This window comes from Rattus norvegicus, chromosome 7 (assembly GCF_021556685.1).
Source record: "Rattus norvegicus strain SHRSP/BbbUtx chromosome 7, alternate assembly SHRSP_T2T, whole genome shotgun sequence".
Lineage (NCBI taxonomy): Eukaryota > Metazoa > Chordata > Mammalia > Rodentia > Muridae > Rattus > Rattus norvegicus.
In genome coordinates this window covers 28,238,136-28,263,387 of record NC_141540.1, presented here as the reverse complement: position 1 = coordinate 28,263,387, position 25,252 = coordinate 28,238,136, and the positions used below count along the sequence as shown (strand labels likewise).

Sequence of the window (25,252 nt, the reverse complement as noted above, 5' to 3'; positions counted from 1 at the left end):
TCCTCCTAGATGACTTTGTCCAACTACTGCTAAACTGCCTTGAGCTTTACATTTTAGTTATTCGTGATGCTCAAACTCAGAGCAAACTAAAGCCAGAATCCTTTTGATCCATCCATCAAATAAATATTTACAGCCTGCCGCTTCAGCACCAAGCATGCGGAACTGCAGTGCTAGGACCTTGGACAAGGCAACAGGAACTGAAACACATGAACATGTTAACCACAATTAGAGCGAAGTGCTACCCAGGACAGAGTCCCCTGTGTCCACCCTGTGTTGTCTGCAGTGGAGCAAGAAAACTAGTGTTTCCTAGGCTGATTGCCCACCTCATTACCTTTGTAAGGCTCTCTCCCACAGGGCTGGGGTACATCCAGGTTGACACCTCCCCTTCTTGTGGAATGTAGGATCCTGGCTACTCAGTATGTCCCTGAGAACAATGCTTATTTGAGAACAGCCTTGAGGTTTACACTCAGTGGGCTTTAGAGGAACCCACAACTTGCCCTCGAGTTTCCCAAGCAGAGTCCCGATTCCTCATCTCAAGATCAGTTCTGACCTTCAGGATGCTACCTAGATGAGTAACTTACCTATACCCAATAACCCTCCTTGGCACATCAACACTCTATTCAGGGATTTACTGCACACTTTCTTAAAAGATTTTGGGATCCATGGTTAAGATATGCTATTCTCACTTGGGAAAGGGAAGTTAAAATATAGAAAAGGAATAAGTCATCATATCTATAATCCTAGCACGGGGAAGGATTAGTATGGCTTCAAAGACAGTCTGGAATTATGTTGGGAGCGATGCCCTTGAAACCCTCCATTATTGATGTTAATATTATGGTTAGTTAAGTATGACTGGGTTCATGGGAAATCCCCAGTCAGCTGCAGAAGACTAATACAAATCTGGTGGTCAGGATGAATAATGATATGATAAAGTTCTGACCTTGCTGAGAAATACATCTGACGTCTAGATGCCCAATGTGACCTGTAACCTTTCTGAAAAACCAACATCCTGTTGACATCAGCTGACCACATGAATACTGTGTCCTTGGCCTGTGTAAATGTTTCCCACTTGCCCCCTCTCTCTGTTACCCCTGTTATGGCTGACTTTGAGGTTTCAGCCTTGGGAAAAAATAAAATTGTACCCTTGATCAGACTCTTGTCTTGGCATCCTTCCATCGTTCCCCTTGTCCCCCATTGTCTTCCTCTTGTCCCCCATTCTCTTCCAGGTACCCTCTGCACCCTCGTTGACAGAATTACATAGTAATCCAGGCCAGTTGTGTTTACAGTCTAAGGCACTGTCTCAAAAAGACAAACCACCCTTCCCCCCAAATCAGACAATGAAAGAAAAAGGAAAGAAGGAAGTAAAAGAAAGTTGTAGGTGTTAAAGTCAGGACTTGGAATTGCACGCTGTGCAGGCACTTGTTAGGAGAGGGAAACAGAAATGCATGCCATGGTGGGAGAAGCTTTTCCCCAGGCTCCACACAGCCTGTGCACTGTAATCAAAGCAGATGCTAACTTGGCTGCACCAACTGTAGCCAGTGGCTGGGCTCAGGCTGTGCCATCTCCTTACAGTGCACTGCCAGGGCCTCACACTCAGAAAAAGCCTTAGGAGAGCAGGTGATGAGACGACTACTATGATGTATATTTTCTTAAAATTACAGAAATCAGACAATTTTAAAGTCTCTGGTATATAGGAAGTAAAATTATAGTGGGTATAGTGGTTTGAATGAGAATGGTCCACACAGACTTATTGTTGATACTTGGGCCTCAGTTGGTGGGAATGTTTGGGAAGGATAAAGGGGTGTGGTCTTGGAGGAGGTGTGACTCTGGGGCAGGCTTTGAGGTTTCAAAAGATTCTTGCCATTCCAGGGGCTCACTCTGGGACTCTGAGTTATGGACAAGGAATGAGCACTCAGCTGTTCCTGTGCTCTGCAATCATGAACTGTAACTCTCTGAGATTATCCACATTAAATGCTTTTGTAAGCTGCATTGAATGTTTATCACAGCAACCTAGACGTAGCTAAACAATGGTTATCATTCTTGCACTTGTGAAAGTTACTACTGTAAGGACATGAGAAAAACAAGGTAACTACATTAATTCAAAAGCCTGGTTCCTTCAATTCCCCGAAGTGTGAAGTAGTAACAATTCAAGGATTCAGGAAGCTGGGTCTTCCCTCTGCTCACGAAGCTGCTTGCACTCTTGGCATGCCTGCTCCCTTCTTAACAATCTATGGTACTTCTATTCCACACCCAATTTAAAAGCCATGACCTTTTCTCTTTCTCTTCCTGGCATTGCCAGAATTTTTACCTAACCTGTATTATGTTGTCTCTTAAACTCTAATAAAATTGTTCTTAAGCTAAAGTCAGAAAGCCAAATATTATTATTAATAATAATTTAAGATAGGGTTTCTCTGTGGAGCCCTGGCTGTCTTGGAACTCATTCAGTAGACCAGGCTGGCCTTGAACTTCAAGGTCCACTTGCCTCTGCCTCCCATGCTAGAATCAAAGGTATGTACCACACATGGCTTAAATACAGTAACTTTTTTTTTCCTTTTTCTTTTTTTCGGAGCTGGGGACTGAACCCAGGGCCTTGTGTTTGCTAGGCAAGCACTCTACCACTGAGCTAAATCCCCAACCCCCTAAATACAGTAACTTTAATACTTCAACCTCTGGTAGAATTTTGGTGACTTAACTCGGCAGACTAGGGGCAGAATGCTGTATTCAAGAATCGTTGTCAGACTGGAACTCTGAACCATACCTCTTTACCTTCAGTGATTCCTTCTGGACAGCTTTCAGAAAATCTCTGGGGAGAAAACATGTCACCCAACAACACCCAGCTGCCCACATGGCTGAACTGTTCCTGTGCCAAGGCGAGATGATATCAGAAATGAGTCTGCTCCCCCAGATGGTGATGACCCTGAGCCTATGACTTGCAGCTCCACAGGAGGAGTTAGTGAAAGACAATCTTGACTTTCTGACTGTTGGAATTTATTGAGCACTATTAACTTGTTATTCAGTATATATTTTAAAAATACTTGTCATATAAAAACATCTGTTAGTAAGGACTGAACATAGAGCCTTCCTTATACATACTAGGCAAATGCTCTATTATGACCCACTATACTGAGGACAGGAAAGTAAAAAGCCAATGGTTAATCAATACAGCCTTTAGTATAAAAGTGCCTAATAGAGCCCAGTAAGGGAGAGACAGTGGGGCCAGTGGGGGGCTGGCTCGTGTAATCCAGAGCACCATGCAGCCTGCAGCCTGCAGCTAACATACTGGATGAGGCTGTACACCCTGCAGTACTAAGAGCTCTTGACATGAAACTCAACTATAAAGCAGATTCTTTCTTACTCCCATTTAAGACGGAGAAATGGAGACAGCAAGGAAAGTCTTGTCCAGGATCCCAAAGCTTTCACTTTGAACCCACACTCTTAGCTGCTGCCTCACACAGCAACTTACATCGACAGAACCCCTTCTGTGAGAACAAACAAACCAGGCTGTAAATCTGCTTTCCAGATCATTCTAAAGATACTGTCTGCTGGTGGGAGTGCCTATTCTTTTATTCAAAATGGTGACACGTGCCTTCTATATCTGTAATCTAATCATACCTCACACAACAATCCTCTTACCAAGCAAACAGAATGAAAATGAACACAAGTACACGAGACTCCATATTTGCATATACTTTAATAACAAAGTCACGGTAGCTGGAAATGAACAAGGAGGGAGACAAAGGGGCTGGGCACAGTGCACAGTGCGAGTCAGAGCAGCTGCACGGGCTGTAACACAGACTGTCCACGCAGACAGGAGCGTTCGCACTGATTCCACGGAGCTTCTAAAGCAGTATTATCAAAGACTGCAAAATTAGGTCAAACAATGATGTCTGGAAAAATGTGTCCTAAAATTTTAACAAAGTCTTTTTAAGAAAGTCTAAAAACTTCCCATTTTCCCACAATGACTCTCAAAACTCTTGAGATTTATATCAGAATATCTGTTAACTTTAACTTTTACCATACATGAAAAATTATCAAAAATATACTGATGAGTCTATTCTAACTGTGGCTATATTTACATTAAGCAAATTTTTTACCAAGTTCTTTATATACAAATTACCACTTGTCCTATGTGACATTCATTAAAAAGTTAAAAACCACAGAAATATTAGAAATAATATGTTCAAAATATAACTGTTTTCCATGAATGAATGACATTTTTAAATAATTTAAATGAGAAGTACTGACTCTCCCACCAACTTCAGCTGCGAGGACTCCTCCCGCATGCTTTCTGTGATTTAAAGGGGGAAAAAAAACAAGTAAAACTTCACTGCAGAGAACTAAATGACACAAGACTGCTGAGCATTTACCAACTTTCACTTCAGGAAACGTATAGTAAGGTTGGCATAAAAATAATAACGTAAGGAGTTTAAGATAACCGAAAGCATGAAAATCTTTAAAAACTGACAAGGTAGAAGGTAAATACTTTTCCTATTAACTGAGTCACAAAACAGCATCATAAATTGAATTAAATTGGATGTAGGCACGATTTTTGCTACTTCTTTTTTTTTTTTTTTCCTTTTTCTTTTTTTGGAGCTGGGGACCGAACCCAGGGCCTTGCGCTTCCTAGGCAAGCGCTCTACCACTGAGCTAAATCCCCAACCCCGATTTTTGCTACTTCTAACAAGGCCCAGCACTAATTAAAAATTAACGATGGGGTTTTCAAAGCAGCAGGACAGAAGATAAAAGGATGGACTGAGCTTACAGGGTCTGCAGTCCTAGCATTTGGGAAGAGGGCTCAGGAGGATATGTGCAGTATGAGGCTGGCCTGCGATACCCTTCTCAAACCCTTCCCTCCTTACAGATCAATGTTTAGAGTAAAGGCTCCAGGGAGGGTCTGAGAGGGATCTTATTAGGTTATTGAAAGGAGAAGGCTTATAGTTCTAGCCTCAGAGAGCCATGTCCTCTTCAGAGCCATACGCGTCTCCAGTTGACACACAGTGGTTTGGGAGCCTGGCTGTGAGTTCAGTGCTGTGTCCAGTACAGGCGCTCCTCTCCTGTTCAATCACTAACTGCGCTTACTACAACTGCTCATATGGTAGAGAACAGATCAGTCCTCACATGGAATTACTTAATTTTAGTTACAGACACTACTAAAGCAGGGAAGAGAAAAACCTAAGTATTTACCGTATCAGTTACTGCTCTGTCGCTGGACTTTGGGGCCAACACTCTGTGCGTCCTCTTCCTGACTTGGGCGCTTCCCGCTGCTGAGGCCAGTGCCCATGGAGCTTCTTCCTACACATTTACAGAGCAAGCGTGAGCTGGGCTAAGGGGGAGAGTGCGGCGGGCTCGAGCGAGCGAGCGAGCGAGCGCACTGTCTTACCTTGCTTTAGTGGGTTAGTTTGCTGACTGTCTCCGTGAGCATAGTGTAAAATACCACTTCCTTGAGAGCAGTCTGGATTTAAAACAAAAGAAAATGACTTAAAAACTTAAGACATATATATGTATTAGGACTGTAAAGTCAATTTTTAGCTTTTGTATTTAAGTTTAGTTCTAAATTTTTCTCAATTTTAACTCAGTCAAAACATCACAATCTCCAATCAAGAAAACTGTTGACAGTTCAAGGCAAAAGCCACTGGTTCTTTTATTTTCATTTTGAATGCAGTGTTCACATGTATTATTTTTGTGTGTAGTACATGTCATGTGTGTGCTTGTATGTGTGTAAACCAGAGGTTGATGTTAGGTGTCTTTCTCTCTAGCTTAGTTCTTCAGACAGAGTCTCTCACTGAGCCCAGAGCTCACCGCCTGGCTAGACTGCGTGGCCAGTGGGCTCCTTCCTGGTCTGCCTCTTTCTTGTCAGTGTGACATGTGCACCGCCACACCTAGTCTTCATGTGTGAGTCCTTGCACAGCGGGCACTTTGCCGAGTGAGCCATCGTCTGTTATTTTTTTAAAGGGTTACTGTATTTTTAGTTATGTGGGTGTGTGCATATGCATGCAGGTGCCCACCCAGGTCAGGGGTATCAGCATCCCCCGAAGCTGGAGTTAGAGGCAGTTATGAACCACCCAAAGTGGAGGTGGGGAACTGAACTCAGGCTCTTGGCAAGTGCAAGTGTGTTCTCTTAACTGCTGAGCCCTCTCTTCAGGCTTCCTTTTCTAGCACAGGGTTTTAAACCAGGTGATAGCTGGACATGTGACTGTGATGGTTTGCACCTGCTTGGCCTATGGCATGGCACCATTCGCAGGTGTGGCCTCAGTGGAGTAGGTGTGTCACTCGTCCTAGCTGCTCAGAAATCAGTCTTCTCCTAGCAGCCCTCAATAAAAATGTAGAACTCAGCTCCTCCTGACCCATGCCTGCTGAGATGCTGCCTCGTTCCTGTCCTGACAAAATGCTGTCCTTGTAAGAGCTGCCTTGGTCATGGTGACTGTTCACAGCAGTAAAACCCTTAACTAAGACAGTGACCAGGAAGGGAAAACACACGGAGGAACACAATGAGGAAGATGTCGGACCTTCACCCTGCCCTTTGGTGCCACATCCTTCTGTCGGAGCCCTTTAAAAATGTGTTTCAGTGGAGATGAGAGCTACACAATTCAGATCACAAAGGCAAGAACCTCACATGGAGCAGTTGCTTAAGCAATTTAACAAGCCTTCCAAAAAGGAAGCCATCCTATAAGGAAACTGACTTCTAGAGCAGAAAAGCTTCACAGAAACATGTTCCTTCGCTCAGTGCCCAGACTATGAAAGGTATATGCAAGTTGGGTGTGGTACATACTGTAATCCCAGGAATGGGAGACAAAAGCAGGAGGTAGAACAAGTTCAAGGGGTCCTTGCTGAACACACAGAGAGTCAACAGCAGACAGGGCTACATGAAATAGTTTCAAAACAAATAAACAATAATTCAAAACAGACCAGAGAGAAAAAGGACATATAGCCACACGGCGCATGGATTTGTCACCCCAAGACTTTCCTTGTTTTGCTGGCAGAGTGGTGTATACTTGCAATCTTAATACTGGGCAGGTCAAGGCAGGAAGACTACCACAAGTCTGAGCCCAGCCTGATCTACACAGCAAGTTCCAGCTTATCTATGGCTACACAGCAAAACCCCATTTAAAAAAAATAAACAAATGAATACTGAAAAGACACCCAGTCATTTTATTTTTCCTGTTACTGAAAATCGATTCTGGCCGGGTGGTGGTGGCACAGACTTTTAATCCTCTCCCTTTCTGTCTCTCCTTAGAAAAGGACAGGCTTCTCGAAGAGATAAGAACCACCTTCAACAAAATAAAGCATCATAAGATAAAGCAAAGTCCATCCCATCGAGGCTGGACAGAAAACCCAACAGAAGGAAAACATGCGGGCGCAGGCACAGGGAGGACGAGACACAGGACTCGGATACAAATACTAAGTTGAAAGCTATATTTAATATACATGCAGAGGACCCACGTAGGCCTGTGCATGCTGCTTCAAGACGATTTACTTCTACTAAATGCTCAAAAGGTTCTTTTTTGGATAAGGAATTCCATTTTTCAGGTACTCAGAATCTGACAATTGGCTTCCTTGGATCACAGATAACAACCTCCATCCCTGGGAAGGGATAGCTCCATACTATAATAAAGAAGCCAGCCAGGTGGTGGTGGCACCCGTCTTTGATCCCAGCACTCAGAGGCAGATCTCTCTGAGTTTGAGGTCAGCCTGGTCTGCAGCGCAAGTTCCAGAACAGCCAGGCTACACAGAGAAACTCTGTCTCAGAAAAACAAAACAAAACAAAAAGAAAAACAAACAAAAACGAACAAAAAAGAAAGAAGAACTTTGACACTTTACTTCATGGGGATTTTGTTTTAAATTTTGATGCTGTTGTTTACAGAGTGGCCATTTTCTACTTATACTGGAAACATACAACATGTGAGCATGTATGTGGATAAGGGTCACCGTGTTTAGAAACTGTTGCCATGCATGATGGTACAGCACTATCTACACCTTCATGAAGGGTTCTAGTGCACTTTAATGTCGCTGACATGCATATCCAGAGACAGATACACGGTGAGTTCATGCTCAGGACAGCAAATACATCTCTTTTTGAGATCAGGTCATATCACGTAGTTCAGGCTGGCTTTGACCTTGAGAGCCTTCCAGGTGCATCAGTTCCTGCTAACAATGCATCCTCACTTACAGGACGTACACTTCCCTTGTTGCTTTATTCATGTGTGTCTCACACAGCTGCTGCAGACACTACGGATATAACTACTGTGAAGACAAAGGATCTACAGTACAGAGCTCAGAGTCCAGGAGTAAGCGGGCTTACTAATGACAGTGCTATCAGTGGCTCTGAGGAGGGACAGACCAACTTTTGGTAAGAGTCATAGGAAGGTCCTTAGAAAAGGCACAAAATATTAACTTTAGTTTCAGTTTTTCATTCTTTAGCAACTAAGTGAATAACCCTGAAAATACTGTACTGAGTTAAAACAGCTGGATATACACACAGGAAGGAAGGAAGGGAGGAAGGAAGGAAGGAAGGAGGAAGGAAGGAAGGAAGGGAGGAAGGAAGGGAGGAAGGAAGGAAGGAAGGAAAGAAGGAAGGAAGGAGGAAGGAAGGAAGGAAGGGAGGAAGGAAGGAAGGAAGGAAGCGAGGGAGGAAGGAAGGGAGGAAGGAAAGAAGGAAGGAAGGAAGCGAGGGAGGAAGGAAGGAAGGAAGGAAGGAAGCGAGGGAGGAAGGAAGGAAGGAAGGGAGGAAGGAAGGAAGCGAGGGAGGAAGGAAGGAAGGGAGGGAGGGAGGAATGAAGAAAGGAAGGGAGGGAGGGAGGAAGGAAGGAAGCAAGGGAGGAAGGAAGGAAGCAAGGGAGGGAGGAATGAAGGAAGGGAGGGAGGAAGGAAGGAAGGGAGGGAGGGAGGAAGGAAGGAAGCGAGGGAGGAAGGAAGAAAGGAAGCGAGGGAGGAAGGAAGAAAGGAAGCGAGGGAAGAAGAAAGGAAGGAAGCGAGGGAGGAAGGAAGGGAGGGAGGAAGGAAGGAATCGAGGGAGGAAGGAAGGAAGCGAGGGAGGGAGGAAGGAAGCGAGGGAGAAAGGAAGGAAGGGAGGGAGGAAGGAAAGAAGGGAGGGAGGGAGGAAGGAAGCGAGGGAGGGAGGAATGAAGGAAGGGAGAGAAATCCCTAAATCTGTGTCTTCAGGGTCTTTACTGCAGTTTACACAAAAAATGCTGAGAGCATGTAAGAGATAATGAAATGAAAATACCATGTTCCCACTCTGTGTGTGTGTGTGTGTGTGGGGGGGGGGTTCTGTCCTTTTATCATGTGGATCTTAAGGGTCAAATTCAGGTGGGTCAGGCTTGGTGGCATGTACTTTTCTGAGGCAACTTGCCCACCTGAAATTCACTTAAAAAGAAAAAAGGATTTCCTACCAAGGGTGGGGATGTAACCTGTGATCTCAGGTTTCAGGAAGCTGCAGCAGGCTGCTCTTGACTTGAGGTTAAACTAGGCTCCATGATAAGGTGCCATCTCTAAACAAAATCTGCTTATTTTTGGGAAAAAGGCGTGGATCAGTTGGTAGACTCCAGAGCATGCACACAACTTTGGGTTTGATGCCTGCACTGGGGAAAACAAACTTGTTCCAGAAAGTGTTGGAACAGGAACTACAAGGGCTATGACTGCATGCACAAGACCTGACAAAAGTCAGGGCACACAAAATCCCAGCGCTGATGTGGGTGGGCGTTCATAACTCCCACCCTAGCTGAGGGGCTACTGGCAACTGAAGGTGGCTAGGAGGAGCCAGCTGTCTTCAGGGATGTGGGTCCTGAGAGACACCCCAGGCTCATGGACAGCTATGCACGGGAAGCACCACATGGATTCTTGGCTTTAGAAGCAGAGCACAGGAAACTGGAATAGCCCGTGTGAGGGTGAGGGACTGGAGGAAAGGGAAGGGGTGGGTTTGATCAAACACTACATGCATCTATGAAATTCTCAAACAAAAAAGGATTCTGAAAAGAAACACACTGGCGTTTTAGTAAGGACTACATTAATGGGAACTATACAAGGCATTTTTTCTCTTTTACACTTTTCCGAGTTTTCTAAATTACACTGGAGATTATTATTTTATTGTTTCCTCCTAAAATGAATCACTTCTGCCTACTGTTCATTACAGGCTCGTGCGCAGTATGGGAAAGGAGTGGTGACAGGCCTTCATGCAGTCATCTGAATGGCTACAGTGGTAACACTGTCAACATGACAGTCTCTGGGCATGCTCGTGGGTAGCATCTAACCATGGGCTAGGATCCCCGCTGAATAGAATACGGCGAGCGGAGCAGCAATATCCCCCATTTGCTTCTCCACTGTGGGTGTCATGTGACCAGCTGCCTGCAGTTTCTGTCTTCATCACTTCCTTGCCACGGGTGGTGAGCTGAAGTGACCCCTCTCCCCCTTACTTACCATAATACAATGACTGAGAATGTGGCACAGGCTTCCAGTCTCTGTGTTTACGTTAACAACATTTATTTTGAGGTGTGTGTGTGTGTCTGCTCCCTTGGCTCTCGGTGCGCTCTCCCTGGTATGCTATTCAATGAGGCAGCAACCTAGAGGGCTTCACCTTTTCCCCTCCACACTTTAGACTGGAAGTGCTATGTGGTTTATTCTTTATGTCTTTTAAACGCCTCAGAGAAACATCCCCAAAGGCAGTGTCGGCAAACATTTATACAATTACAGTAATTTCATGAGTAATTCTTCTGTAACCTGAAAAGGATTTTTAAATAAATTTATGAAGCCAAGTCAGCTCAGTTTAACTTGCGATGGTGATGAGCCTCAGGATAACTCCTAATAACGGCTCGGGGGCAGTGTGTCCCAGCACAGTTCACCCCAGGCACCTACAGCCAACCAGCGCCCACCCTCTGCTTCCTGCCTGTCAGCAGGGCCCTCCCCAGAGCTTCTGCCTCTCACACTTGTATGGGGGCTGACAAGGCAGGCCGAGAACTGAACAAGAGATCTGAAAGGACTTTCAAAACAACATACAGAGACTTGCTTCAAATTATAGGGGCTGCAGGGGAACAGATCTGCAGCAAACTGTCACCACTGACAGCTGTTTTCAGGTGAGTCAGGTCCCAGCTGTGAACTATTTTACCTTATAAACAGCACACACAGAAACGCATCTGCAGAGCAGGCCTCCTGATGCAGAAGGGGCTCAGCTGCACTCAGTCTTATGCAGGAGCTTCCACACTGCGAGGCCTTGTAAGCTGACTGGCCGACCTTCCCAGGATGGTGTCTCAAACACCAAGCGAGGACGCACCACTAACGGCCCTGGAGATCACTGTCAGAGGTAGCCCAATCCTCTACTTCTGGGTGCAAGACAAAAACATGTCTTCTTCCCCACAAAACTTAATCCTTAGAAGACAGCACACATGCTGCTTTCATAGAGACATAAGAACTTTCTGATTACAAATAGTTACTTCTTAAAGGGATTGTATTCTCAGACTGGGAATACAGCTCAGTGTGTAGAATGTTTTCTCCCAGCATAAAAGTTCTGGCTTCCAGATGCCCTTCAACAGAGGAATGGATACAGAAAACGGGGTACATCTACACAATGGAATATTACTCAGCTGTCAAAAACAACGAGTTTATGAAATTCGTAGGCAAATGGTTGGAACTGGAAAATATCATCCTGAGTGAGCTAACCCAATCACAGAAAGACATACATGGTATGCACTCATTGATAAGTGGCTATTAGCCCAAATGCTTGAATTACCCTAGATGCCTAGAACAAACAAAACTCAAGACGGATGATCAAAATGTGAATGCTTCACTCCTTCTTTAAATGAGGAAAAAGAATACTCTTGGCAGGGAAGGGAGAGGCAAAGATTAAAACAGAGACTGAAGGAACACCCATTCAGAGTCTGCCCCACATGTGGCCCATACATATACAGCCACCCAATTAGACAAGATGGATGAAGCAAAGAAGTGCAGACCGACAGGAGATGGATGTAGATCACTCCTGAGAGACACAGCCAGAATACAGCAAATACAGAGGCGAATGCCAGCAGCAAACCACTGAACTGAGAATAGGTCCCCTATTGAAGGAATCAGAGAAAGAACTGGAAGAGCTTGAAGGGGCTCGAGACCCCATATGTACAACAATGCCAAGCAACCAGAGCTTCCAGGGACTAAGCCACTACCTAAAGACTATACATGGACTGACCCTGGACTCTGACCTCATAGGTAGCAATGAATATCCTAGTAAGAGCACCAGTGGAAGGGGAAGCCCTGGGTCCTGCTAAGACTGAACCCCCAGTGAACTAGACTATGGGGGAGGGCGGCAATGGGGGGAGGGTTGGGAGGGGAACACCCATAAGGAAGGGGAGGGGGGAGGGGGATGTTTGCCCGGAAACCGGGAAAGGGAATAACACTCGAAATGTATATAAGAAATACTCAAGTTAATAAAAAAAAAAAAAAAAAAAAAAAAAAAAGTTTTGGCTTCAATTCTCAGCACCATAAAGAAAAGAAGAAGAAGAAAAAGCTTTATTTTTAATAATAGCTTAGAACATGCTGTACCTTAAAATAAAAAAGCATTTCTGAAGAGATGTTTGTTTTGAGTCTCATTATTCTGCCTCACATGAGTTTTGCTTGAATGGATGCAAATTTCCACCATACACTGACTTCTAAGGACTACAGATATGTATTTTTAACTAACTACAGATAGTTACATTGTGTCTGCTTGTTTTTAAGTACAGTGTGTGTGTGTGTGTGTGTGTGTGTGTGTGTGTGTGTGCAGGTATCTGAAAAGGCTAGCACAGGGTGTCAGATTCCTGAAGCTGCAGTTACAGGCAGTTGTGAGATGTGTGCTGTGATCTGGGAATCTGACTTGGGTCCTTTGTAAGAGCAGCAAACACTCTGAGCCACTGAGCCACCTCTCAGCTCATAGAGGGACTTTCGATGCTACTATCACAGACACTGAAAACTGATTAAGAAACTAAACGGTTTCTCAGAAAGACTTTGTATGACAGACTCACGTGCAAAAGGATGAAGCACACATATGGTAATTGGTCCGCTCTCTGCAGACTAACAACGGTTTAGACTGCCTTCTAGATGTGTGCACTCAGTAAGAGTAAAAAGTAATGAACATTCTGAAACGAGATCAGAGTTTCACTCTACACTCAAGCTGATCTTGATGGTGGAGTTCGTGGTGGTACAGCACTTACCTGAGCTTGCTCTAGGACCACATAAAAACAAAACCCTGTATCATTCACTTTACAAGTCTTAGTCTGACTCGGTATCAACTACATGCAATGCTATTTTGCATATTTAACATCTTTGCCGAAGGAGGGAGGGAGGTAGGGATACATATGCACCTGTATGCATGTACACAAACAACTTTTAATTTTAAAGACAGCTTTTCAAAAAGTCAAACCTATTCCAACAAGGCCCACAGGAGCATGTACTCGGTTGTCCCCTCTTTACCATGTCCCCATGTCTAGAACTGTCTCACTTACTTCCGCCACCACTGCCACCGCTGGGGACATTCTCTCCAGGAGCATAGCCCATGAGCCCTCCGTTCCCATTAGGATTAGAAGGGACTGAGGCAAGGAGACCTGAAGGGAGACATTTTCCTGTTAAATTCTGACCAAGAAAGAAATCAATGACAGCTAGGCCTGCACTGACAGGAGACGCCCATAAGGAACTGACATACCTAGCCCTCTGTAGCGGGAGAGCTGCTGATAGATCTGCTTCATTCTTTCAATATTCAGTCGACTTGCCTCGGCATGGTTCACCATTGGTTTGGGATAATTAACGCCTATCAAACATTTGGCTACCTTCTGGATACCTTCTGGTGCATTCCAAGGATCGTAGATATATTTTGCAGGGAAGCCTCTTAGGACAGGCAAATAACGCCTTTTGGGAGAAGGTAGAGAATTTTTTAAATGAACTGTACTATAAGCACATTACAACAAATTATCAACCATGAATGACAAAAAGCAAATCAGTATCACTTAAATAATGTATTATTCTTCTCAGTTCTGCTGCCCATCAAGAATAAAGGTCTTGAATTTCGAGATGAGCCTACCTCTGCCTGCGGGTGCTGGGATTAAAGGTGTGTGTCACCATGCCCCAAAAGACTAGAGAATACTAGTGCTGCTTAAGGACGAAAGCTCTTCCTTGGATTAGCTACTTCCAACTGAACACTAACCACCCTTGCCTTACCTAATATAGTCTCCATTGGGGTCTGTCCTCCTACCAAAACCAACAGGGCAGTAGCAGTGGAAAAACTGTTGGAAAAAGGAACTGCAGGACAGCCACATCCAACTCCCAGCATTGATGCTCCAGTCGGCGTCAAGCAGTAATTCTTCAAAGACCTGTGGAAGGAGCAGTGACCAATCAATTCCCACACACAATTACCCAAAACAGCATTTTGAAGGTCACTGTAGATCAAAACTCGACAGGAAAATCTAGGCAGAACTGAAAATTAAACATTCCAAAATATATGCTGCGTTCTAATAAGCAATGTCTGGGAGAGAATACACAGGAAATACAGCTTTCTGGATAGAATTTACTTTTATAACTGTGGAGAGCCCCCACGGGTGCACAAGTGTGTGTGTGTGTGTGTGTGTGTGTGTGTGTGTGTGTGTGTGTGTGTGTGTGTGTGTAAGAGAGACAGAGGCAGATGGGTTGGGGAACGACAACATACACTTGCTCTATAGCTGGAAGTGTTTGGGAAGGACTAGGAAGTGTGTCCTCTTTGAAGACAGTCACTGGCAGTAGGCTTAGGGTTTTAAAGGCCCATATCATTTTCTGGGTGTTCTCTCTCTCTCTCTCTCTCTCTCTCTCTCTCTCTCTCTCTCTCTCCCTCCCTCCCTCCCTCCCTCCCTCCCTCTCTCTGCTCTGTACCTGTGGATCAGGTGTAAGCTCTTAACGCCTGCTCCACATTCACACCTGCCTCCCTGCTGCTGTGCCACCCATCAAGATGGTCACAGACTCTACCACTCTCTGAAACCATGGCCCTAATTACATGCCTCTGCTTATAAGTTTCCTTGATCATAGTGTTTGGTCATGACAATAGAGAAATAACTAAGACAATGACCTTGGACTTCTACTACTGTGGGGAAAGTAAAAATTACTCAAATTATTGAGTTTTAAAGAGCTGTAAGATATAGTAGATTAAAAAAAGATTAGTATCCCATGTTTAAGAAAGCAAAAAAAAAATCATCAAATAAATCATAACGCAAAATCTAAAAGCCTGGGTGTACTGCATGGACAGAGGAAACATGCCACTACACGGCACCATAAATGCAGTAGCATGATAGTTTACATTTCAAATTCTCTGATCCAAAGAAAATATAACTAAATAATGTATTAATAAATTAAATAATGTATTAATAATGTGTTAATTAGGTACTAGAAGATAATACAAGATGGGAAACAAACCCTTAACAACTAAAAACCAAAGAACAGGATTAGAAACAGTTCCTGAGGAGGTGAGATGGCTCGCTGGGTAAGGGGGCTTGCTGCCACGTCTGACAACTGAGTTCAAGTCCCAGAACCCACATGGTGGAGAGAACCAACAAGTTGTCCTCTAACCCACCCATACACACATAAATTTTAAAAAGGTTTTTAAAATAAACATTCCTTGAATTGGAAAGATTGATGATGTAGCTAGACAGGTAACTCATGATACAGGTCTTTAGTTTAACGATGACAGAGAGCTTACAGTTCATGTAATGTGAACTCACTATTTCTAAGAGCTCATGGGTGAGTATGACAGAGACTGCCACCTATAGATACAGCTATCCAATAAATCAATAAATTACTTTCCTTACTCTTAAAGACAAGCTGATGCTATAGCCAAGGGTGCAAGTGAGGGTGGCCTTGCAGTCCGGGTCTTCTGATGTCTATCATGTAGTATGGACTGCAGGCCTGCACTACCACACAAGGCCAGAGTGCTAAACAGTGACAGCTCTCTTAAGAGAAGGATGGTTTGACTGTAGGGATGACTTATGGTTAAGCCATTTAGCTAGCCCTTGTCTGAGTTCAACACCTTGCTCTTGAAAACTGGGCCTATACTGTGGGCATTATGTGCTTTATCCACTGGAAAGTCAAACTACAGGACAGACAAGTGCGCCGCACAGGTCCTGCTCTTCCCCATCTCACACTGCAGCCCACGATGCTTGAGTTGGTGAAGCTTCCCTTTACTCAGCCTCGCAGGCTGCTCAGACCTCAGCTGTGCACATCTCAGTATAGCTAGACTCCTGCAAACTCTCGTCAGTCAGAACATTTACCTTCATCCCTTCTTCCCAACTGATCCATAGGTCGCCGCGGGTCAGGAAACAGGCAACTGCATGTCGGGCTAGATGGTGGATCCAGCCCTCCTGACGAAGCTGTGTCATGATGGCGTCAATCCACGGAAAGCCTGTCCGGCCTTCTGCCCATTTGGCCAGAGCCTCGGGATTCTTGTCCCAAGGGATTTGAACACAGATGGGGTTCCCTTCCATTTTGTCAAAGCGTGGGTTGTTTGTGGCTGCTGTATAAAAAAATTCACGCCACAGGAGTTGCCCATAAAGAGAAAGGGGAGGGGAACTATTTTTCTTTACCTGTGATTAAAACAACAAAAAAGTACTGTCAGAAAAAAAACTTTTAAGTATTTCAAAAAATATACTCTGATTTAAGATAATACCTTTTTGTAGAGATCTGTTAGTTTGAAATAAAATAGCCGACATGACAAACAACCGAAGCGGAGATAAGGACTCAGTCCAGTTGGGCTTGCGAGCAGGGAGTTTGCATTCATTCGAGGTCTTTCAAAGTTTGCCACCCAGGCCTGGAAACACAGAGACAATTACCCTCTTTAACCACATTAGAAGAATGTTAAGAACTACCCCAGTGAGACAGCTCGGCAGTGTGTAAAGCACCTGTTGCCAAGCCTGAAGACAGACACACAGACGCACAGACACACACAGACACACACATACACACAGACACACACACACATACACACAGAGACACAGACACACACACACACACATACACACAGACAGACACACACACACATACACACAGAGACACACACAGACACACACACACAGAGACACACACAGACACAGACACACACAAACACACAGACACACACAAACACACACAGACACACAGACACACACACACATACACACACACATACACACAGACACAGACACACACAGAGACACAGACACACACACACATACACACACAGACACAGACATACACACACAGAGACACACACACACATACACACTCTCAAAACTGAGGATTTTGAGGAATATGTTATTATCCCAGCTATAAATCTCTGATTTAGTAATCTTAGACAGGGACTTTAAAAGGTGAGCTTTCTTTCCCTGAGGCCATCCACGTGCAACATGCACTCATGTACATTAAATGACCATCAGATTCCAGGGTCAAGAGTAAAGCACCTTCATCCTGTCTTTGAACACTGAGGTACACGTGGAATTCAGTGGCGTGCCTTGTCCACCACTGCCTTTCCTAAGGTTTCAGATGCTTACGGTCAAATGACAGTCGGAAAACATTAAAAGGAGAATTCCACAAATAACTGACAGGTTCTAAATGACATTATAGTAGACCACAGTTACACTATCTTACCATTAGTGAGTACATTAATCTCCTGATGCATCTAACTTACAGACTAAGCTTTATTAAGTGGCCAGAGAGTGCAAGGAAGAGGGTTATCAGCACAGTATCAGAGGGGGCGGATGAACACGATCAATGTGTGTGGGTCTTGTTAATTTGTACAGTCAATGTGTATTAACAGTGAGACTAACAAAATGAACAAGTGAAATGGTGTCATGGAATCCACTGGTGTCGGGCCAGAGGAGCAGTGCTGAGGCAGAACCCCACTCTGGGTCGCCAGGTCTGCTGGGACAGGTAGAAAGGACAGAAGCAACAGCATGGCACCAGCTCTGGGAACAACCAAGAGGGAGGAAGGGCATGGAAGCGAGGACTAACAGGGATTTCAGAACACTAGATCTGTGCTGTGGTAACCACTTCTGTCAGTCTTCTTTGTCGACAGTATTTTCCGATTGTAAAGCTTAGGGGTGAGCTTCCCTGGATGTGCCTGATGCCATCTAAACAAGGGGGAATAATGTTTGAAATGTTCATTTGGAATCTACATTGTACCTTTCTTTCCAAATGCCTTTCCAAACGTGTAAGTGCCTCAGTTTCTCCTCCTGGCCACACCGCAGAGGACAAGCCATCGGTATCAAAACCTAGGGGGAAAAAAATGAAAGAAAGGAAGGAAGGAAAATCATCATTAATATTGTTGTTATTCTACAACAAAAATAGCTTTTTTACCTGACCACACTTACTTGGGAAAAAATTACTCTGCAAAAATAAACAAATACACTCTACAGGCCTACACTGGCTTACAGAGGACTACACAGGCCAACACGGGACTGTGCGGCCTAAATAGGCCTGCTCTGGCCCCACCCAACGTCAGAGTCCTGCACCAAAGACTGCAATTCGGCTCCCATCTTCAGGACGCACATCTTCACCTGACAGCAGGACACAGGTTAAGGATGCACAAGATACTTTTGGTTACTAGGATTTTCTCTGATTTCCTCCTTTACTTTTCTCTTCTTCCAGTAAAAATACATAGACGTGAAATTTCCAAGTGATTATTAAGTATTTTACAATATAATATATTTTTAAATTACTTGGGAATCTCATACACTGTATTCTGATCATACTCCCTCCCCTTACCTGTCCCCCATCTTCCCAGATCCACCCAGATCTCCTTGCCCATGCTGACTCTGCGTTCCTTCCGACTTTCCTTAGCCACCATCAGGTCCACTCTGTGCCGCCCACACACTCTGGTGCCTGTCAATCCGAGCACTGAGCACCACGATTATCAAGGGCTGCACTCACCGAGCTCCTCCAGGGAAGGAACTCCGTACTTCTCATCATGGTCGTCGGACAGAGGGGTTGTGCACTTCCCTATCACGTCTGATGTGATGGTGTCTGCTGGCATCTCCAGGGGCTCCATTTTGCTGACGAGAGTCTGAAACCTTTTGTATGTTAGGGGTGGCTGCCCACCATTGAGTTCTATGATCCTGTTACAAGAGTGAATAAGACACGGTGAGTAAATGATTATGTAGTTTGGTTGATAAACTCAAAAAGGTTTACTATCAGAAAGTTTATCAATTAAGACCTTTTGAATGTTAGCTTCTGATATGACCAGAAAATGTGTTCAAAAATGGTTAATGAATCTAAAACCATTCTCCTGAATTCCTGGAGGTCAATAATAAAATATGCAAACATCAAATCATTAATGACAAATATTTAGGATTATAACTAAATAATAACAAAGTAGTTCAACTAGCCTATAGGCTACCTATATAAAAATTAATATAAATGGACAAGTGAAAAATTAATCAATTCAAGAAATCTCAAGAGGCACCAGTAAAACTAAACCGGGCTGATAATTATAACAAGAAATAATCAGTAAAAGTAAAATTTGCTAGCAGCAGCAGTGCACACCTTTAGTCCCAGCACTTGGGAGGCAGAGGCAGGTGGGTCCCTATAAATTCAAGGCCATCCTGCTCTATAGAGTGAGTTCTAGGACAGCCAGTGCTACACAGTGAAACCCTGTCTCCTCTTGCCCTTCTCTTGGGTCCCAATTTCCTCTATGAACTTGAGGACTATACTGCTATTTTCTGTGTATGTGGAGACCTCAGTACATGTGTATCTGTAGTATGTTACAGACCTCAGCACATGTATATCTGTTGTATGTTACAGACATCAACACACATATATCTGTTGTATGTTACAGACCTCAGCACATGTGTATCTGTTATCCAGCAGCAGCCCCTAGGTGAGCTTTTGTTTTCTGTGGTTTCAGTTACTTGGGTTCAATTGTGCTGCAAAAATACTATGTCTAGACTCACATAACTTATTGTAGCATACTGTTCTAATTGTTCAATATTATTGTTAACCTCCATAAGTTATAATTTACAACCAAGCTTTATCATGATGTGATCTTTAGACAGACAGCCCAGGGAACACAGGGCTCGATGTGATTAGTGGTTCTGCATATCCACTGGGGCTTTTGGAACGCCCTCGTGGATAAGGAGAGAAATGCTATGCATACAAGTACCCCAAATGCTCAGTCATTTATGTTTAAGTGCATTATGCAGTTAGTGCTGACCACTAGCTACCTCAATCACCATACTTCTAGGAAAAGAAAAGGCAGCAGCACTTACAAAGGTCTGCATTAAGTCTAGACATGGCTTCAGAGTAATTAATTATATTTTTTATTATAACTATTTGCTTATAATTATAGTTAAAATCCAGCTTTACCATCTGTCAATGTAGAAACAAAAGCCTTCCACAGGGTTAAATGAAGTAGCTAGGATCACATAACTAGTAACACTGCTAATCAAGTATTTCTTCATCCCCAGCATTAGGTATTTTCTTTACCTTGCGCATTATTGATTATGTTACAGGGAGAAACCACCAGGAAAGCTGTCCTCCCTGCTGTACCTACAGTTTTGGTTTAATATCTTGAGATTACATAATGAAGTGTGTTGAATTCAGAACTGTTACAACAACAACACTGTTAAGTGTCTCGTAATTATCCACCAGCAAACTGAAACTCATAGACAAGATTTTCACACACACACACACACACACACACACACACACACACACACACACTCTACCTTTAGTATGTATTCATAACCAACCCAATAAAAACTAATTTTATGATACTGCTGAGTCTCCCACTTTGAAGCAACATCTCTTATCCTATTCTGTCTCCTCACTCATTGATGTTAAGGAAACTGGTATCAGACAGAAGTTTTATTACCAAAAGGACTAGCACATGTAAGTCAACACTGAGGGGAGATGCCTGTCTGAATCAAATAATGGTTTTATTCATTTACTTGCTAACACAAGTAAAATCAGTTTGTTATGTTATTTATAGAATTAGTTTTGTTAAGTTAGTACAATGTGTAAATAACTTAATAGATACATAAATTTTGAATTCTCATGTTTATAAAGATAATTTCATGCCAGAAGTTACTGTAAACTTACACAGCTCATGAACCTCCTAAGTTGTCAGCACGTGTTACTTTCTAACCTCAAACTGGCCCCAGACTCTGCTAGTCAAAGCATCCCAGGGACTAGCACACATCCCAGCAGCAGACACCCAGGCAGATGATGCCACACATCAGAGGCCTCTAACTGGGTAGTTTATTACTTCAGTTCTCACTTCAACCAAATGAAGGATAAGCTCGCATACATATAACAAGATCACAAACTATATCGACCTAAGACTTGGGTATGTGTCAAATAAGCTGCTAATCTAATTATGCTGACAGCAATAGTGGCCAAGGTAGCAGTAAAATAAATGTGTGAACAGCATTTCTTAATTTAAAACTGAAGTGCTAAATATTTTCATCTTATGCACTGTGTCTACAATTTTGGTATTACAACTGAGTGGATAGAAATCACAACAGCTAAGTAAAATGCTAAGGGCTTGATATAAACCCATTTAATTCTTAATTCTTACAATTTTGATTCTATTATTTCCCATTTTTATAACCTTACTCAGTTATGTATTTAATATCACTCAACAGTATACCTAAAAATGTCTAAGGTGGTAATATCATTATATATTTTCTTGCAATAAAAGAGCCTTACTTGTCTAGGTCATACAGTGTGTGTGAAATGCGCACGATGACTTCCACACCAGCCTCAGTGGCCAGCTTCTTGATGGCCGCATCTCGTTCCTTCCCAAAAGGCTCAGAATCGTACTCAATTGAAAGTTTAGTAATATTCCATTCCTAAACAAGACAAAGAGGCAACAACACATTATGATTTAATAGTTATGTTCTTATAATAGTAAGTTCAAAATCTACATCAAATGATTACATATAAATCAAATTTCAAACATGAAGAAATGATACAATTTATCAATGTGAACATATGCAGATGACATATGCATGCTAACCAGACTTCAGGCTTGTGCCTGGCATGAGAAAACCTAGCATATACTTAGACGTACTCTTTATATAAAGTACTTAGGTAGTATCCTTTTTTCATTACCTTATTTAATTCTGGATGAAAACCACCTCAGTTTGGCATTTTGCAGATAAAGTTATTTTTTTAAAAGGCACGCACACGCTCAGGTTCACAGAAACAGAACACATGGACTTATACCTGCTGACTCTAAGAACTGCTCTTTAACAAACCTTTGGTAGCTGATGTGGTGAGAACTGTTTTTCTGAGAATGAGTATTTTATTTCTGACCATTACAAAAGTTGACAGCAAAAAACTTGGAACCAAGAATAAAAACAGCAAGTACTGACTGATATTGTATCATTAACTTACATCTCTTTATAGTTACTATAAATAGAAAACTGTGACCTAAGATAAATGATTTTTTCAAGAAAGTAGTCAAGTTTCATTGAATTCTAAAATCTATTCTGATTAGCTTCAAAAAAGAAAAGAAATCCTATAATGCTACTATTACTTAACTGATATATGATACCAGATTGTAGCAGTCCAAAGGTGTTCCCAATAAAGCCTTCTACATTCATAGTGTGCATTTTGTAGTTGGTCACTTCCAACTAATTTTTTTAAGTGTGTGTGGATAACATAGAAGCCAGAAGAAGGTATCGGATCCCCAGGAGCTCGAGTTCTAGAACACTGTGGGTATTGGGATTTGAACTCGGATCCTGTAGAAAAGCAGCAAGCTCTCTTAACTGCTGGGCCATGTCTCCAGCCCAGTACATACATGTAAAGCATATTTAGGCATTTATTCTATTTCTTCCTAGAAATCCTTGAGAAACAATCAATGGATTAAAATAAACACATTTAAAGTTCTGATAGATGGGTGCATGTTCAGCTGTTTTGAGACACACACACACACACACACACACACACACACACACACACCCCGTCAGCACCCGTACCCTAGAGCGACAGGAAGCTGTGTGGATTAGTTATCTTATATGGATGTCTGTGCAACTACTAGAAAAAAAAACAGAGCATTTAAAAGGCTTTCCTCTCTCAAAGGTTGTAAAAGAACTGAGGAAAGAAATAATTATTTATTTTACTACCTTGTTTGTATTTGTTAGTACAGACATGCTATTTTCTTTTAAATTTAAGAATACAATGTAAATGAGAGTGGAGAACATTGTGTATACATATTTATGCATACGTATTTGTCCCATGGTAAGACATACAGACAAGTAGTAGAAACACAGGGTTTAAAGCTGAGAGTCCCTGGTGAGAAGTGTTCACCTTGCGAGACGCACTGCTAAAAGCCCCAGTCTGCATTTCGAAGCAGTGAGCAGAAAGCACAGAGCACAGTGAACGTGAGCACCATGGCTTCCATGTGTGCACTTGTGTGCACTGTAGCTGAGGTCCTCCCGGTTCTGCTGTACTCAGCTGTGTTTCTTAGAACTCCTGGGAGTTTAACAACAGCAACCCTTTGTTGTCTAAGTCATGAAAACCTTTTGCCTAATTAGTAACTTGTAATTAGTTCTATGTACTTTTTTGAGAAATAAGTTTGATAGGTTTAAGGTGTGTTTGGTGTTTGAGGTGAGTCAATAAAAAATACTTCCTGCTAGTTTTGCTTTTTGAGCTCAGGCCTGTACATCAGAGAGGTAAAGGTAAAAATACAAAAAGCATCATTATTAAAGTAAAACTGGAGGAAGTATTGCTAGGTTTAGGACAAACCAGCTTGCTGATGGTTTACTATTGAACTGACAGCAGTACTTAACATGACCTGTTCTGTCAATCATAAGCAGTCCCTCCCTTGCTGTGACCGAGGGCGGTCACTCTAATCCAGCACACGCAGGAGAATGCCGTGTAAGTGGAGGAGAAAAGGAACTGTTTGAACCGCGCTCACCAATTCTTTCTCCTAAACTCATTAATCTCTATTCCTTCCCTGGCAATGAATTAGTGAACATCTCTCTATAAGAAAAACTGAAAAGCCAGAGATAAGAACATTCCCTGAACATCACATGTATTTACACACCAAATACATCTAGGAAGGTCCTTCTCTGCTACGTCTTTTGTAATTGGCTTAATTATTCCTTTTCCATCTTTGAGGTGAAAAGTTACTTCCTTGATTCCTTCCTTTCTATAATACTGAAAGCTATTCACTTCCCCGAGTGCTGCTGGAGGTGACTTATCCATACTTAGTATCTGATTTTTAATTTAATTCTGTTGAGGTTAGAAAGTACAATTTGTGAGACTTCAGTTGTCTGATACCTATTTTATGAGTGAGTGTGGTCCATTTTGATAAATGTCTTTTGTGTATCTGTCTACTCTGTAATTTCTGGATGTCCTGTTCTACAAATACCAGGTACAACAAACTGATTGATGACATAGTGAATAAACCCAACAGAGTTCTTCTTGTTATGCTGCTGAGGGGAAAAGCAGAATAAATGGAAGCTCTCTCCCTATGTGTGTGCATTCGTGTACCTATACTGCATTCATTAACAAAGGTATTTATTAGTGTGTGTGTGTGTGTGTGTGTGTGTGTGTGTGTGTGTGAGAGAGAGAGAGAGAGAGAGAGAGAGACAGAGAGAGAGAGATAGAGAGAGAGAGAGACAGAGAGAGAGAGAGACAGAGAGAGAGAGAGCGCGAGTGCATGCATGCCTCAACATCCATGTGCAGGTCAAAGGACAACTTGCAGCAGCCACCTTTCTCCTTTAACCATGTAGGTCCAGAGATCAAACTCAAGTTGTCAGCCCTGGTGACAAGGACTTTTCCCTGATAAACCATCCACCGACTCTGTATAAGATGGATTGAAACAATAAAATTCTATCCAGAAGAAAAAAACTAAAAATATGTGTTTAAATTTCTTACTTTTATGTGTATGAGTATTCTGCCTGCACGTATGAAGTGTTTCACAATGCATGCAGTGTTCTCAGAGGCCAGAAGAGGGCACTGGATCTCCTGGAACTGGAGTTCCAGATGATTAGGAGTTGTTATGTGGGTTCTAGAAACCAAATTCAGGTCTTCTGGAAGAGCAGTAAGTGTTCTTAATCACTGAGCCCTCTTTCTAATCTCAGAGCAGAAAATTCAACACAATACAAAAAACATTGCTAGCCTATGAAAAGGTCTGTCTAAAAACAATATAGAAATGTTGGTATTTGTAATAACCAAAATCTTAGAAGACATTTACTTCTCCACTTTTTATAAGCTGTGGATAAGGTATTACCATTATTTCCAGTCTGCTTTCTTGTTAAAACTCTTTCACACACCTAGGTTAATGAGAATTCTACTGTAG

The 25,252-nt window shown here is 42.8% G+C and overlaps 1 protein-coding gene across 3 annotated transcripts in view; it reads right to left on the bottom strand.

Moving 5' to 3' along the window:
- Positions 1-3,672: 3,672 nt before the first annotated feature.
- Cry1 (cryptochrome circadian regulator 1) overlaps positions 3,673-25,252 on the bottom strand; it is a 57,873-nt gene continuing 36,293 nt past the window's right edge. Inside the window, exons 3-14 of one of the 3 annotated variants that reach the window (XM_087556291.1) lie at positions 21,649-21,791; positions 18,874-19,058; positions 18,127-18,215; positions 16,637-16,777; positions 16,242-16,553; positions 14,170-14,321; positions 13,658-13,860; positions 13,461-13,559; positions 5,381-5,452; positions 5,185-5,292; positions 4,246-4,288; positions 3,673-3,902 (exon numbers count right to left, since the gene is read on the bottom strand). In XM_087556291.1, the coding sequence (XP_087412417.1) occupies positions 5,189-5,292; positions 5,381-5,452; positions 13,461-13,559; positions 13,658-13,860; positions 14,170-14,321; positions 16,242-16,553; positions 16,637-16,777; positions 18,127-18,215; positions 18,874-19,058; positions 21,649-21,791 (1,500 nt within the window). In that variant the 3' untranslated portion in view covers positions 3,673-3,902; positions 4,246-4,288; positions 5,185-5,188. 3 annotated transcript variants of the gene reach the window in all.